Source organism: Mustelus asterias, chromosome 22 (genome assembly GCF_964213995.1).
Source record: "Mustelus asterias chromosome 22, sMusAst1.hap1.1, whole genome shotgun sequence".
Taxonomy (NCBI): domain Eukaryota; kingdom Metazoa; phylum Chordata; class Chondrichthyes; order Carcharhiniformes; family Triakidae; genus Mustelus; species Mustelus asterias.
Window position 1 is genome coordinate 22,660,764 of NC_135822.1, and position 13,864 is coordinate 22,674,627.

The 13,864-nt window shown below is 47.5% G+C and overlaps 1 protein-coding gene across 9 annotated transcripts in view; it reads right to left on the reverse strand.

Moving 5' to 3' along the window:
- Positions 1-13,864, reverse strand: part of c1qtnf12 (C1q and TNF related 12) — an 87,710-nt gene that overhangs the window by 12,151 nt on the left and 61,695 nt on the right. For all 9 annotated transcript variants that reach the window (XM_078238895.1, XM_078238892.1, XM_078238890.1 and 6 more), the window contains 2 exons: positions 7,351-7,459; positions 1,663-1,753 (listed from right to left, as the gene is read on the reverse strand). In XM_078238895.1, coding sequence (XP_078095021.1) covers positions 1,663-1,753; positions 7,351-7,459 — 200 coding nt within the window. The remainder of the gene's footprint in view (positions 1-1,662; positions 1,754-7,350; positions 7,460-13,864) is intronic.

A 13,864-nucleotide genomic window follows, 5' to 3' on the forward strand; every position in this document is an offset into this window, starting at 1 on the left:
AACCTGGAGTAACAGGAGTAGAAAGTACCCAAAATTAGAAGTTCATGCAAAGGAAGAAAATCGATTTATCCAATGCTGACACTAATGGTTCAACAGGTTCAATTAGCAAGTCAACCATTGCATTAAAAATGCGTGCAATGTATTTGCTGTGGACATGTTAATGAACAAACCGCCAGAGTAAATGAAACTTCAGTGGCATTTTAGAAAGAGAATTGCCCCGTTTCAGCTTTGATATTCCTTTTGCTAATTGTATATTAATTGTTATGCATTAACTGGAGATTCACTCGAGTCGGTACGAACAGACACAGACTGAAACTGCAGTCAGCTTCGGAGATTTATGCTTGTAACCTGTAGCTCTGTGAATTAACATTGAAGTATGTAAAGATTGGACACAAGAACATAAAAAATAGTGGCACAAGTTAAGCATACATCTCTTGATCCCATTCAATACAATCAAAGTTGATCATCAGCCTTAACTCTACTTGCCCCCCGAACCCCACCGCCGCCACTCCCCATTTCCCTTAATTCACTGAGAGACCAATAGTCTGTCCCAGCCTTGAATGTACTCAACAAAGGAGCATCGACAATCCACAGAGAATTCCAACAATTTACATCTCCTCTGAGTGAAGAAATTTCTCCTCATCTCGTTCTAAACAATCGGCTTCTTACCCCGGGGCTGCACCCCCACCCCGCCGTGTTCTATATTGCCTAGCCAGAGGCAACAATCTCTCAGTGTCTACGCCATCAAGCCCCTTCAGAATCCTCAGTGCAATCACCTCTCATTCTTCTGCCTCACAGCGCCAGGGACCGGGTTCAATTTCCGGCTTGGGTTGCTGTCGGTGCAGAGTTAAGAATCCTATAGTGCAGAAGGAGACTATTCGGCCCACTGAGTCTGCACCAACTACAAATCCCACCCAGGCCCTTTTCCCCATAAACCCATGGATTTACCCAAGCTAGTCCCCCTGACACCAAGCTAGTCCCCGATCCACCTAACCGCACATCTTTGGACTGTGGGAGGAAACTGGAGCATCTGGAGGAAACCCACGCAGACATGGGGAGAACGCACAGACTCCGCACAGACAGTGACCCAAGTCAGGAATTGAACCCGGGTCCCTGGCACTGTGAGGCAGCAGTGCTAACCACTAAGCCACCGTGCCCCCCTATCCCCACCGCTCCCAATTTCCCTTGATTCCCTGAAAGACCAAAAAACTCAGCATGTTCTCCCTGTGTCTGCGTGGGCTTTCTCCGGGTGCTCCAACTTCATCCCACACTCCAAAAGACGTGCTGGTTAGGTGCTATGCTAAATTCTCTCTCAGTGTACCCGAACAGGCACCAGAGTGTGGCGATGAGAGATTTTCACAGTAACTTCATTGCAGTGTGAATGTAAGCCTACTTGTGACACTAGTAAATAAACTTTAAACTCTAAACTCCGCAGAGTACGGACTCATTTACTCCGCCTCAGATTCGAGGACAATCCTCCAGGTCTATCCTTGCCTTTCTGACAGAACAACTTCAGCCTGTTTTCTAATTCTCACATTAAAGTGATGGCTTTCAGTGGATTCGATCGTTTGGTCAGTCTGTAGAGACATCTTGCTAAGAATTAGGAGGACACCCGAGCCAATAATTGGCGGAGTCAGTTCAAAATGAGTTTCGAGCACTTACATATTCCGTTGGCAGAGGGACTCGATACAAATGAGAACTCGCACATTGTCTCTTGGACGGAGTGGTCCTTTGCTCTTCATTTCGCTGTGATCTAGGGCGGAGAGAATGAAAAGTCAGGCGATAAAAGAGCATTTCGAATTAGATACAGTGAGCTATTGCTCCAGCTAAGAAAATGTCAAGATTCTGGTTTCTTCTAATAAAAATGGAACAATCAACATGGTGGCTGAAGAATATTTTTTTTTCCATTTGCAAGCAAGGCATCACAGTGTAAACACCATTCCTTGTTGATCTAAACTCACTGTGGGAGACTATTATGAGTCTAGTACAATTATCTCTCATTAACATTGTCTACCAGATTCTCTGACGCTGTCTCCATCATGTAGACTTGCCGTCTGCCCTAAGATCACTAGCAGCGTTGCTCAATGTTAGGGGATAATGAAAGCCGTGTAGGACAGGGACTAACCCTCTGATTTTCCCTTTCCTTGAAGGAATTTGCCTCATCTTTGCCTGGTACCTGCTCCCCAGAGCCAGACTACTGCAACCCAGATTTGATTTGATTTATTATTGTCACATGTATTGGGATACAGTGAAAAGTGTTGCTTCTTGCGCGCTACACAAAGCATACCGTTCATAGAGTACATAGGGGAGAAGAAAAGAGAGGGTGCAGAACGCAGTGTTACAGTCATAGCTAGGTAGGTCCATTCAGAAGTCTGATGGCAGCAGGGAAGAAGCTGTTCTTGAGTCGGTTGGTACGTGAGCTCAGACTTTTGTATATTTTTCCCGACAGAAGAATGTGGAAGGGAGAATATCCGGGGTGAGTGGGGTCCTTGATTATATTGACTGCTTTTCCGAGGCAGCGGGAAGTGTAGACGGAGTCAATGGATGGGAGGCTGGTTTGAGTGATGGACTGGGCTACGTTCACAACCCTTTGTAGTTTCTTGCGGTCTCGGGCAGAGCAGGAGCCATACCGAGCTGTGATACATCCAGAAAGGATGCTTTCTATGGTGCATCTGTAAAAGTTGGTGAGAGTTGTAGTTGACATGCCGAATTTCCTTAGCCTCCTGAGAAAGTAGAGGCGTTGGTGGGCTTTCTTAACTATAGTGTCGGCATGGGGGGACCAGGACAGGTTGTTGGTGATCTGAACATCTAGAAACTTGAAGCTCTCGACTATTTCCACTTCATCCCCATTGATGTAGACAGAGGCATCACTGTGCTTCCTGAAGTCGATGACTATCTCCTTTATTTTACTGACATTGAGGGAGAGATTATTGTCATCACACAAACTGGCTCGTGCATCAAGCCACGCATTTATCCCCCATCCCAGAAACAAACACAGCTCAACTCCCACTCCCACAAACATTGCTCCCATTCTCACTTCTCTTTTCCTACACTGTCAGCCTCCCTGGCTGTCCATTCTACATCTATGTCAGGGAGGAAAGGTGGTTTTGCACCTTCCCTCTTCCAAGCTTTGAGCCACTAACCCCTTGTTTCAGAGGCTGCAGTAATCCCAAACTTCAAGTTCTTTGTTCTTTCAGGAACCTGGAATGTTTGAACCAATGAAACTGAATTTCTTACACCCTCTTTCCAGGGTGGTGACATTCGCCGCGTGCGTGCCTCTGGCTTTAACCGTGTGGTTGGGGAATTCACCTCAGCAAACCTCAAGCAGAATCATAGAATCCCTACAGTGCAGAAGGAGGCCATTTGGCCCATTGAGTCTGCAATCCCACCCAGGCTCTATCCCCGTAACCCCACATATTTACCCTAATCCCCCTGACACTAAGGGGCAATTTAGCACGGCCAATCAACTTTACCTGCACATCTTTGGACTGTGGAAGGAAACCGGAGCACCCGGAGGAAACCCACGCAGACACGGGGAGAACGTGCAAACTCCACACAGACAGTGACCAGAGGCGGGAATCGAACCCGGGTCCCTGACGCTGTGAGGCAACAGTGCTAACCACTGTGCTGCCCGAGGCTCCCCCAATGCCAGCAATGCTGCACCGCAAAGAACTTTAAAGGAACAACTGGCACAGCAATGCTTTGTACTCTGAACTCTGAGCCCTAAAACGCAAAGCAACAGGTGGTTGGTGTTTTATTTGAGTTATGTTTAAGTTTAAGCATTAGTGTCACAAGCAGGCCTACATTAACACTGCAATGAAGTTACAGTGAAAATCCCCTAGTCTCCACCCTCTGGCATCTGTTTGGGTACACTGGGGGAGAATTTAGCATGGCCAATGCACCTAACCAGCACAGTACAATGGTTCTGCATCCCCCCCCGCCCAGCACCCCCACCGATTAGTCCAATGCACATTATTCATGGTTAAACTTTAAACTGTCTGTTTATCTCACATCACATGATGCAATTCTATATGTTCCTTTCAACCAAGTGGGGTTGGATAAACAGGCAGGTCCCCTGTCACACAATTACAACTCCTTTCACAACAATCTCTTCACTCTGCCGTTTAGCCAAGTTTTAATCCAATTTAGATGTTTGCCACATCCTGTTTTTTTTTTCCCTTCTCGACTAATTCTTCATATAACATGGCATCAAAATCCGTGCTGAAATATTAGAAGCACAGCACGAGTTGCCAGCAAGGCCCACAGTCCTCAAGGAATTCCAATAAATTGTTCGGCAAGACCTCCATTTTTCTGGATGCTTCCCGACCTTCCCGTGCCAGATGAATTCAACTCCCCAAACTGCAAATCCCTCATTGAGAAATCCTAATCGAGACTGTCGTTCCTTACCTCGTGCCCAGCTAAGTTTTCTTTAAAGCTAACAGTTTCTTTATTAGTGTCACAAGTAAGCTTACATTAACACTGCAATGAAGTTACTGTGAAAATCCCCTAGTCGCCACACTCCGGCGCCTGTTCGGGTACACTGAGGGAGAATTTAGCACGGCCAATGCACCTAACCAGCACATCTTTCGGATTGTGGGAGGAAACCCACGCAGACACGGGGAGAATGTGCAGACTCCACACAGACAGTGACCCAAGTTGGGAATTGAACCCGGGTCCCTGGCGCTGTGAGGCAGCAGTGCCACCGTGTCGCCAAGATGCTTTTTCAGAGAATCAGTGCAGACTCGATGGGCCAAATGACCTCCTTCTGCACTGTAGGGATTCTATGATTCTATGAACTTGCCGTTTTTGCTGGGATGGCATGGTGGCATAGTGGTTAGCACTGCTTCCTTACAGCGCCAGGGACCCAGGTTCAATTCCGGCCTCGGGTGACTGTGTGGGTCTCCCTGTGTCTGCGTGGGTTTCCTCCGGGCGCTCTGGTTTCCTCCCACAGTCTAAAGATGTGCGGGTTAGGTTGATTGGCCGTGCTAAGTTGCCCCTTAGTGTCGGGGAATTAGCACGGTAAATACATGGGATTACGGTTATAGGGCCTTTGTGGGATTGTGAATGGCGCAAGCTTGATAGGCTGAATGGCCTCTTTCTGCACTGTAGGATTCTATAATTCTCCATGACTCGGCAGCCCACAGAGATCCAGGGCTTTGTAAGAAGTCTATTGTGGTGTTTTCTCATGTGGGAAATGAACGAGTGTGTTCAAAGATTAGGGGCGGGATTTTCCAGCCCCAAAACTGGAAAATCTCGCCCGAGATCAACAGACCTTTGCAATGGTTCGCCCCTCTGCCCGCTACGATTCCCGTGGCGGGTGGGACGGGAGAATTCTGGTCTAGGATTAGGTTGGGGCTCAGCGTAGGAGATGTGCTTTTGACAAGACAGGTAAAGGGTCACTTTGTCTTTGTGAGGTTATGATGCTGACATTAGGGGCGGGTGGTGATGAGGCTGAATGAAGAAAACCAGCCAGCAACAAAACTGAGAAATGTAACACGTGACCAGCTGCTTCTTTGAGCATCCACGCATAGAACGCAGACCGTGCTGGTGTTTTATCTTCCTTTAGAAATGGTTTTGCTGCCTTGTTGCAGAAGGCTGTCAGTCTCTTACGCTCGGCAATTGAGACATTTTAATGTCATCCCAGCCTGCATCCTTTTCCAGTGTGGCTTGGTTAAAGACAGGCCAATAACAGACCTCCTGTTAGTCAGATGAGCTGATTCACCTGTCTCACTCCCGAATCACTCATTATTCCCAGTTACAAACTGCTTACCTAGATCATGCAACCCATTCCCAACTGAACTAAAAGAGGAATCTCATAGACAAACCAGCATTCTCCTTCTATCCCCACACCTTCATACCAACACTAGCTTTCCCTCTTCCTCTACCTACTTAGTTGGCACAACTGTGTTGCCCTGTTTACCAACTTCCCGTAAGCCTGCTTCAGTTGTTATTTCCGCCACCGCCCAGTACAGCAGCACCCATTCACTCCCATCTTTGACTGAATATTATTCCCAGCACGTAAATCACATCTTACAGCAGGCAGAAACGGATTTCAAGGCAAGTCAGAAGGAGGCTATTCGACCCATCGGGTCTGCACCGACTCTCCCGACAAAGGATCTTTCCCAGGCCCATCCCCTGCCCTATCCCCATAGCCTTGCGCATTTAACTCGCTAATCCCTCTAACCAACACATCCTGGGACATGTTGGTAGCACAGCGGCACAGTGGTTAGCACTGCTACCTCATTGCACCAGGGATCCGGGTTCAATTCCGGCCTCGGGTCACTGTCTGTGCGGAGTCCCACATTCTCCCCGTGTCTGCGTGGCTTTCCTCTGAATGTTCCGGTTTCCTCCCACAGTCCGAAAGAAATGCTGTTTAGGTGCATTGGCCATGCTAAATTCTCCCTCAGTGTCCCCGAACAGGCGCCGGAGTGTGGCGACTAGGGGATTTCCACAGTAACTTCATTACAGTGTTAATGTAAGCCTACTTGTGACACTAATAAATAAACTTTAACAAAGGGGCAACTTGGCATGGCCACATCCAACTAACCTGCACATCTTTGGTTCGATCTTTGGAAGTTATTTGATTCTAAATTCTTCAAACTGTTTCCCCAGCGTTGAAACATATTTGCCTAAAGCTCCACTGATAACACCACATATACAATCAATAAAGAACCTACTTGCTTATGTAGAGTATCTGGCAGTATCTTTAGAATTTCCTGAATCACTTCTCAACCCAATAGATTACTCCTGAAATAGTCACTGTTGTTATAACTTTATATACCATTCCTGCACTGTCGCTGGGTCAAAATGTGGTATTGTCGCTGGACTAGTAATCCAGAGACCCAGGGTAATGCTCTGGGGACCCGGGTTCGAATCCCACCACGGCAGGTGGTGAAATATGAATTCAATAAAAATCTGGGATTAAAAGTCTAATGATGGCCATGAAACCATTGTTAATTATCGGAAAATCCCATCTGGTTCACTACTGTCCTTTACAGAAGGAAATCTGCTGTCCTTACCTGGTCTGGCCTACATGTGACTCCAGAGCCACAGCAATGTGGTTGACTCTCAAATGCCCTCAGGGATGGGCAATAAATGCTGGCCCTGGCAGCGACGCCCATGTCCCATGAACAAAAAAAACCCTGGAGCTCCCTCTCTAACACACCGTGTGGACTGCAGTGGTTGAAGAAGGCAGCCCGCCACCACCTTCTCCAGGACAACTAGGGATGGGCAATAAATGCTGGCCAGCCAGTGATGCCCTCAATCCTTGAATGAATAAAAGAAGGAATGACTGTTTCCTTTTAGGCAAACATCTACTGAAAAAGTATTGGATTCTGAGTCGGCACTTACCAATGTGTACGTTAGCAGAAAACTGGTAGATGCCAGTTATGGGTGCTGTAAATCGCCCAGTCGATAGATTCATTCCCGTTCCTCTAAGGAATGCACCTTTTGCAGGTGGCTATAGGAAAACAGGACATGTTTTTGTAAATGAAACTAATGCAAAAAATTACTGCCCATAAATCACTGCCGGTTCTATTAAATAGCAGCAAACGTGTTGGCACCTTCCTACGCCTGGAGACATCAACAGGTCTATTTGAAAATAGGTTAGTGGCTGTATTGCAACAGACAAAACAATGTCGGAAGCAATTATTAATTGGCTTCTAATTTTTGCCAGCAATAAATTCTAAACTTTGCCATACTTTGCTTGATATCTGCTTGAAGATTTTTCATCCATCTGTAACCTCATCAAACTATAAAATGATTTTATCCTGTCTGCACACTTAATACTTTCGTGATTTCAGATAAGCACAGAATAAATAATCTCAAAACATACAACCGCAGTTTAAGAGCAGGATTAAGGAGTCCTAGATGAGTCCAGTTTAGCAGTCTGCTGGGGCTAAAAGACTTACGAAATCATTCATGGGCTAAGTAACCGTGGGGGTGATGAGGACTAGAAGAGTAGGACACAACCTGACGTAGCCATTGTTAAAACATCTTGTCCCCTCTCCATCCACCATTCTCTTTACTGGCCCACTTACAGATCCGGCTGTACCTGCAGACTCCCTCCACTCAAGTCAACACATCCCTGAAGACATTTAGAAAATAAACTGCCCTCTTTTTCAAATCAAGCACGGAGCCAATTTCTGCACATATATTCCTGGTAAATGCCAGGGTCACAGAATGATTGGATGCATTGGCCGTGCTAAATTCTTCCTCAGTGTACCCGAACAGGCGCCGGAATGTGGCAACGCAGGGATTTTCACAGTAACTTCATTGCAGTGTTAAGGTAAGCCTACTTGTTACACTAATAAATGAACTGAAAGTGGACCAACACACTTTAATGCAATCAGATTGTCATCTTATACAGAATCACATGATTGTTATGGTGCAGAAGGAGACCATTCGGCCCATCGTGTTCCGGCACCGGGCTCTCCAAATAAGCATCATGACTTAGTGCCGTTCCCCAGCCTTTTCCCCAATACTCCTGCATAATGTGCCTGTCCAAATAATCATCTAACGCCCTCTTGAATGCTTCAATTGAACCTGCCTCCACCACACTTCCAGGCAGCCCATTCCAGACTCCAACCACTCGCTGTGTGGAAACCTTTTTTTCTCACATCACATTTGTTACTTTTGCAAATCACTTCAAATCTGTCTCCTCTCATTTTTGATCCCTTTATGAGCGGGAACAGATTCTCCCCGTCTACTCTGTCCGGCCCCCTCGTGATTTTGAACATCTCTATCAAATCTCCTCTCGGCCTGGCTTCGCTCCAAGCAGAACATTCCCAGCAGTGGGAGGAATCTTCCAGTCTCCACCTGCAGTGGGAAGCATGGCCAGCAGGCGGGAGGACGAAAGGAACCTTCCCGACGGCAGGATGAACTTTGGCATTTATGTTCCCAGAACTTTAAAGGTGTCCCAAGCTTCCTGAGGATGTCGGGAAACCCTTTTTGCTTGCATTAACCAGTCACGCGTGCTGATTAAAAAGCCGTAATTAAGATCCCCCCCCCCCTCTCCAAATTATGTTCCCCATCAGCGAGAAATCAGAACATTCATTTTTATGGCTGCACATAGTGATGTGCACCGGGCGAGGTAGAACTCTTCCAATGGTTAATGATGAGTTGCCGCTGTATTGTCCTGTTTGGGGAATGTGTATTTACACACAGTGAAAAGTATTGTTTCTTGCGCGCTATACAGACAAAGCATACCATTCATAAAGAAGGAAAGGAAAGGGTGCAGAATGTAGTGCTATAGTCATAGCTAGGATGTAGAGAAAGATCAACTTAATGCGAGGTAGGTCCATTCAAAAGTCAGGGAAGAAGCAGCTCTTGAGTCGGTTGGTACATGATCTCATACTTAAATGCCGGCCTCTGCTCGAGATCGGGCAGGACGTAGTTGCGCTAAAGATGCCCAAGGAAGGGAGGAAGGCTTAGCGGAGAGTGTAGGAGTGAGGGGGGTGCAGAGGAAGGGCAAAGGTGGAATTGAAGGCACCGGCAGACTAGGTGCCCTTTAACTATGGCGCCCGCACCTTTGACCCCCATGAGGTAATGGCAGAGGATGGTAACTTCCTGCCCGCCTTCACCATGCGATTCGATGAGCTCCCTTTGGATTCATATTTAACGACTTGAACAGAGCAAGGTCAGCGGGTGGTCAGCTGACCCGTCCCATACAGCGGAAAATCACTCCCACTTCCGCCATCAGCTTCAGAATGGAAAATTCCGGCTTTATTTAATAATAAATTAACCTCAAAATTGCTGTTAACCACTCACGCAGTTTCATACTTTTATAAAAGGTGTAATTGCCTCAACACGCAAAAAACGTTCTGAAGAAATAGTTCTTCAACTTTCCATGGCAGTGTAAATCTGAACAATCACAGATGCTGCTGATCACCAATTAGCGTCAGGGGATTAGTGGGGTAAATATGTGGGTTACGGGGATAGGGTCTGGGTGGGATTGTGGTCAGTGCAGGCTCGATGGGCCAAATGGCCTCCTTCTGAGCTGTAGGGATTCTATGATTCCTGTTACTGAACAGCTCAGAATAGAGAAAAGAACCTGCATTTGTTAATAAATACCAGGGAAAGATGCGCGGGTTAGGTTGATTGGCCATGCTAAAATTGCCCCTTAGTGTCCGGAGATGCGTAGGTTGGAGGGATTAGTGGGTAAATATGTAGGGATATGAGGATGGGACCTGGGTGGGATTGTGGTCGGTGCAGACTCGATGGGCCTAATGGCCTCTTTCTGCACTGTCGGGTTTCTATGATTCTAAAGAATAGCTTCAACAACGTAAACTGCCTCCCAGGTTTTTTTTGGATAAGGCAAAGGAATTCTCGATTCCTCCCAGGATGAGGAGAGAGATCCAGCGAACAATCCAATCACAGGCTGGGCAAACCGCACATGCTCAGAATACGCAGGGTGATCAACTGCTCTTGGTTACTGAAATATCCACTCCATAGAAACCCTACAGTACAGAAGGAGGCCATTCAGCCCATCGAGTGTGCACCAACTGCCTGACAGAGCATCTTACCCAGGCCCACCCCATAACCCCACATATTTACCCTACTAATTCCCCTAACCTACGCATTTTGGAACACCAAGGGGCAATTTAGCGTGGCCAATCCTCTTAACCTGCACATCTTTGGAGTGTGGGAGGAAACCGGAGCACCCGGAGGAAACCCATGCAGACACGGGGAGAACGTGCAAACTCCACATAGACAGTGACCCGAGCCGGGAATCGAACCCAGGTCCCTGGCGCTGTGAGGCAGCAGTGATAATCACTGTGCCACCGTGCCGCCCTGTCAAGCTTTTGGAACAGGCTGAAGCTATAAGGTTTCACAGGATATTAAAAGGCACAAAATACAGGGTGTATTAATAGCACCGGTTGCCCTTGAGAAGGTTGTGCTGAGCCGATGCCCTGAATCGCTACAGTCCTTGTGGGGCTGCCGTGTTCTCATTGATGTTCTGCAGGAAGTCCAGTAACAATGAGGGTCCAATCAGGACAGTGCGTACACCATTCACACATGTAATTGTGTAACTTTTATTGTTTCATTTAAAATCTTAATTTGAACAATTGAGCTTTCTGTTACTGAGTCTAATACAGCAACAAACTATATTTTCAACCAAGAAAGCTCGATAACGTAGCAGACAGTGAGAAAGTCCATGCTGTAGGGTGTCGGATACCATTTCCCAGTTGTGACGGGAAACTGAATCCCTTCCCACACCCCGCGCATTTCCACAGTTTCTCCATGGTGCTGGTGTACGTGTGTCTTTCCAGCTTGATGACCTTTTGGCAAAGGTCAAGTGTAAGCACCCACGGTAGCCAATGAGGTTAAACCGAGGCTTTACCTGATGTAATTTTTTAAAGCCATCTGGGCCTTTTGGCTAAGATGAAATATTAGACCAAGCCCAGCAATGGGTGCAATGCATCATCCTGTCAGCTTGGATCTTGTTTGATCCAGCCCAAGATGAGATGTATATCTTGTCTTGTCGGCTTGGATCTGGTTTGTCCCTCATGTGGGGACTCAATTGGCTTTTTGGTCAGGGATGGAATCGGCAACAAGGCAAAACATACCTTTCGGGCGGCACGGTGGTTAGCACTGCTGCCTCACAGCGCCAAGGACCCGGGTTCAATTCCGGCCTCAGGTCACTGTCTGTGTAGAGTTTGTACGTTCTCCCCGTATCTGCGTGGGTCTCCTCCGGGTGCTCCGGTTTCCTCCCACAGTCCAAAGATGTGCGTGTTGGGTTGATTGGCCATGGTAAATTGAACCTTAGTGTCAGGGGGATTAGTAGGCTAAATATGTGTGATTATGGGGATAGGGCCTAGGTGGGATTGTGCAGACCCGATGGGCCGAATGGCCTCCTTCTGCACTGTAGGGATTCTATGAATAAAGTACCAAGAAAAAAGGTTGATGGTCAGTTGAAGCCAGACACAGAAGATGTGTACAGTTTCTCCTCGGTGTGCTGTTTTTTCAGGTTGTGCAACTGGTTAATGTTTGGCAGGTCCTAATGGAGATTTCATAGCCTCGGGTAGGTGTTACAGTGGTCATGAAGGAAAGGGGGGCATCATTAATAGATCTCCCTGTGGGCGTCGTGGAGCATGCGTTTTCCCACTGAGCGAGCAGGAGTTTGCCAATGAGAGACAAGTGGCGAGAGTTTAAAACCCGCAGCCTGGAGTGTGGGTTATGCAGAGCAAAGGCCTTGGTTTGCATTGAGTACTGAGGCCGTTGCAGCAATGCCATCATCGTGGGGGATGCTGGTGTAGAGTGCCGAGACATCCATTGTGACGAGGAGTGCTCCTGGTTCAACTGCTCCATGTGTGTTGAGTTTCTGCAGGAAGTCCGTAGTGTCACGACAAAAGCTGGGGGTTCTTTGTACAATGGGTTTCAAGATGCCCTCGACATAGCCGGAGAGGTTCTCGCACAGGGTTCCGTTTCCTGAAACGATGGGACGGCCGGGTGTGTTCGCCTTGTGTATTTTTGGGAGGCAGTAGAGATCTCCAACGCGTGCTCGGATGAGGAGGATCACAACAGACACCTCCAGACGCTGAAAGATGCCCTCATAAGCACAGGATATGGCGCTCGACTCATCGATCAACAGTTCCAACGCGCCACAGCGAAAAACCGCACCGACCTCCTCAGAAGACAAACACGGGACACAGTGGACAGAGTACCCTTCGTCGTCCAGTACTTCCCCGGAGCGGAGAAGCTACGGCATCTCCTCCGGAGCCTTCAACATGTCATTGATGAAGACGAACATCTCGCCAAGGCCATCCCCACACCCCCACTTCTTGCCTTCAAACAACCACGCAACCTCAAACAGACCATTGTCCGCAGCAAACTACCCAGCCTTCAGGAGAACAGTGACCACGACACCACACAACCCTGCCACAGCAACCTCTGCAAGACGTGCCGGATCATCGACATGGATGCCATCATCTCACGTGAGAACATCATCTACCAGGTACACGGTACCTACTCTTGCAACTCGGCCAACGTTGTCTACCTGATACGCTGCAAGAAAGGATGTCCCGAGGCATGGTACATTGGGGAAACCATGCAGACGCTACGACAACGGATGAATGAACACCGCTCGACAATCACCAGGCAAGACTGTTCTCTTCCTGTGGGGGAGCACTTCAGCAGTCACGGGCATTCAGCCTTGGATCTACAGGTAAGCGTTCTCCAAGGCGGCCTTCACGACACACGACAGCGCAGAGTCGCTGAGCAGAAACTGATAGCCAAGTTCCGCACACATGAGGACGGCCTAAACCGGGATGTTGGATTTATGTCACCTTATCAGTAACCCCCACAGCTTGCCTCCTGGACTTGCAGAATTCCACAAGCTGTTCTGTCTGGAGACAATACACATCTCTTTAACCTGTGTTGAATGCTCCCTCCACCCACATTGTCTGTACATTTAAGACCTGGCTGGCTGTAGAGATTTGCATTCTAATCAGTATTCTGTAATTTGATTTCTGTGTCTGTGCCCTGTTTGAGAACAGATATCCACTCCTTCTGACGAAGGAGCTCTGCTCCGAAAGCTTATGGTATTTGCTACCAAATAAACCTGTTGGACTTTAACCTGGTGTTGTGAGACTTCTTACTGTGCTTCCCCAGTCCAACGCCGGCATCTCCACATCAACCCTATTTGTGCCAGACCATTATACTACGGATACCTGAAAACATTGACACTTGCTAACTTGCGAAACTCTACGTTTAAAATTGATTTTTAGCTTTTTTATTATTTAATAGTGTCACAAGTAGGCTTACATTAACACTGCAATGAAGTTACTGTGAAAATCCCCTAGTTGCCACACTGGCACCTGTTCGGATACACGGAGGGAGAATTTAGCATGGCCAATGCACCTAA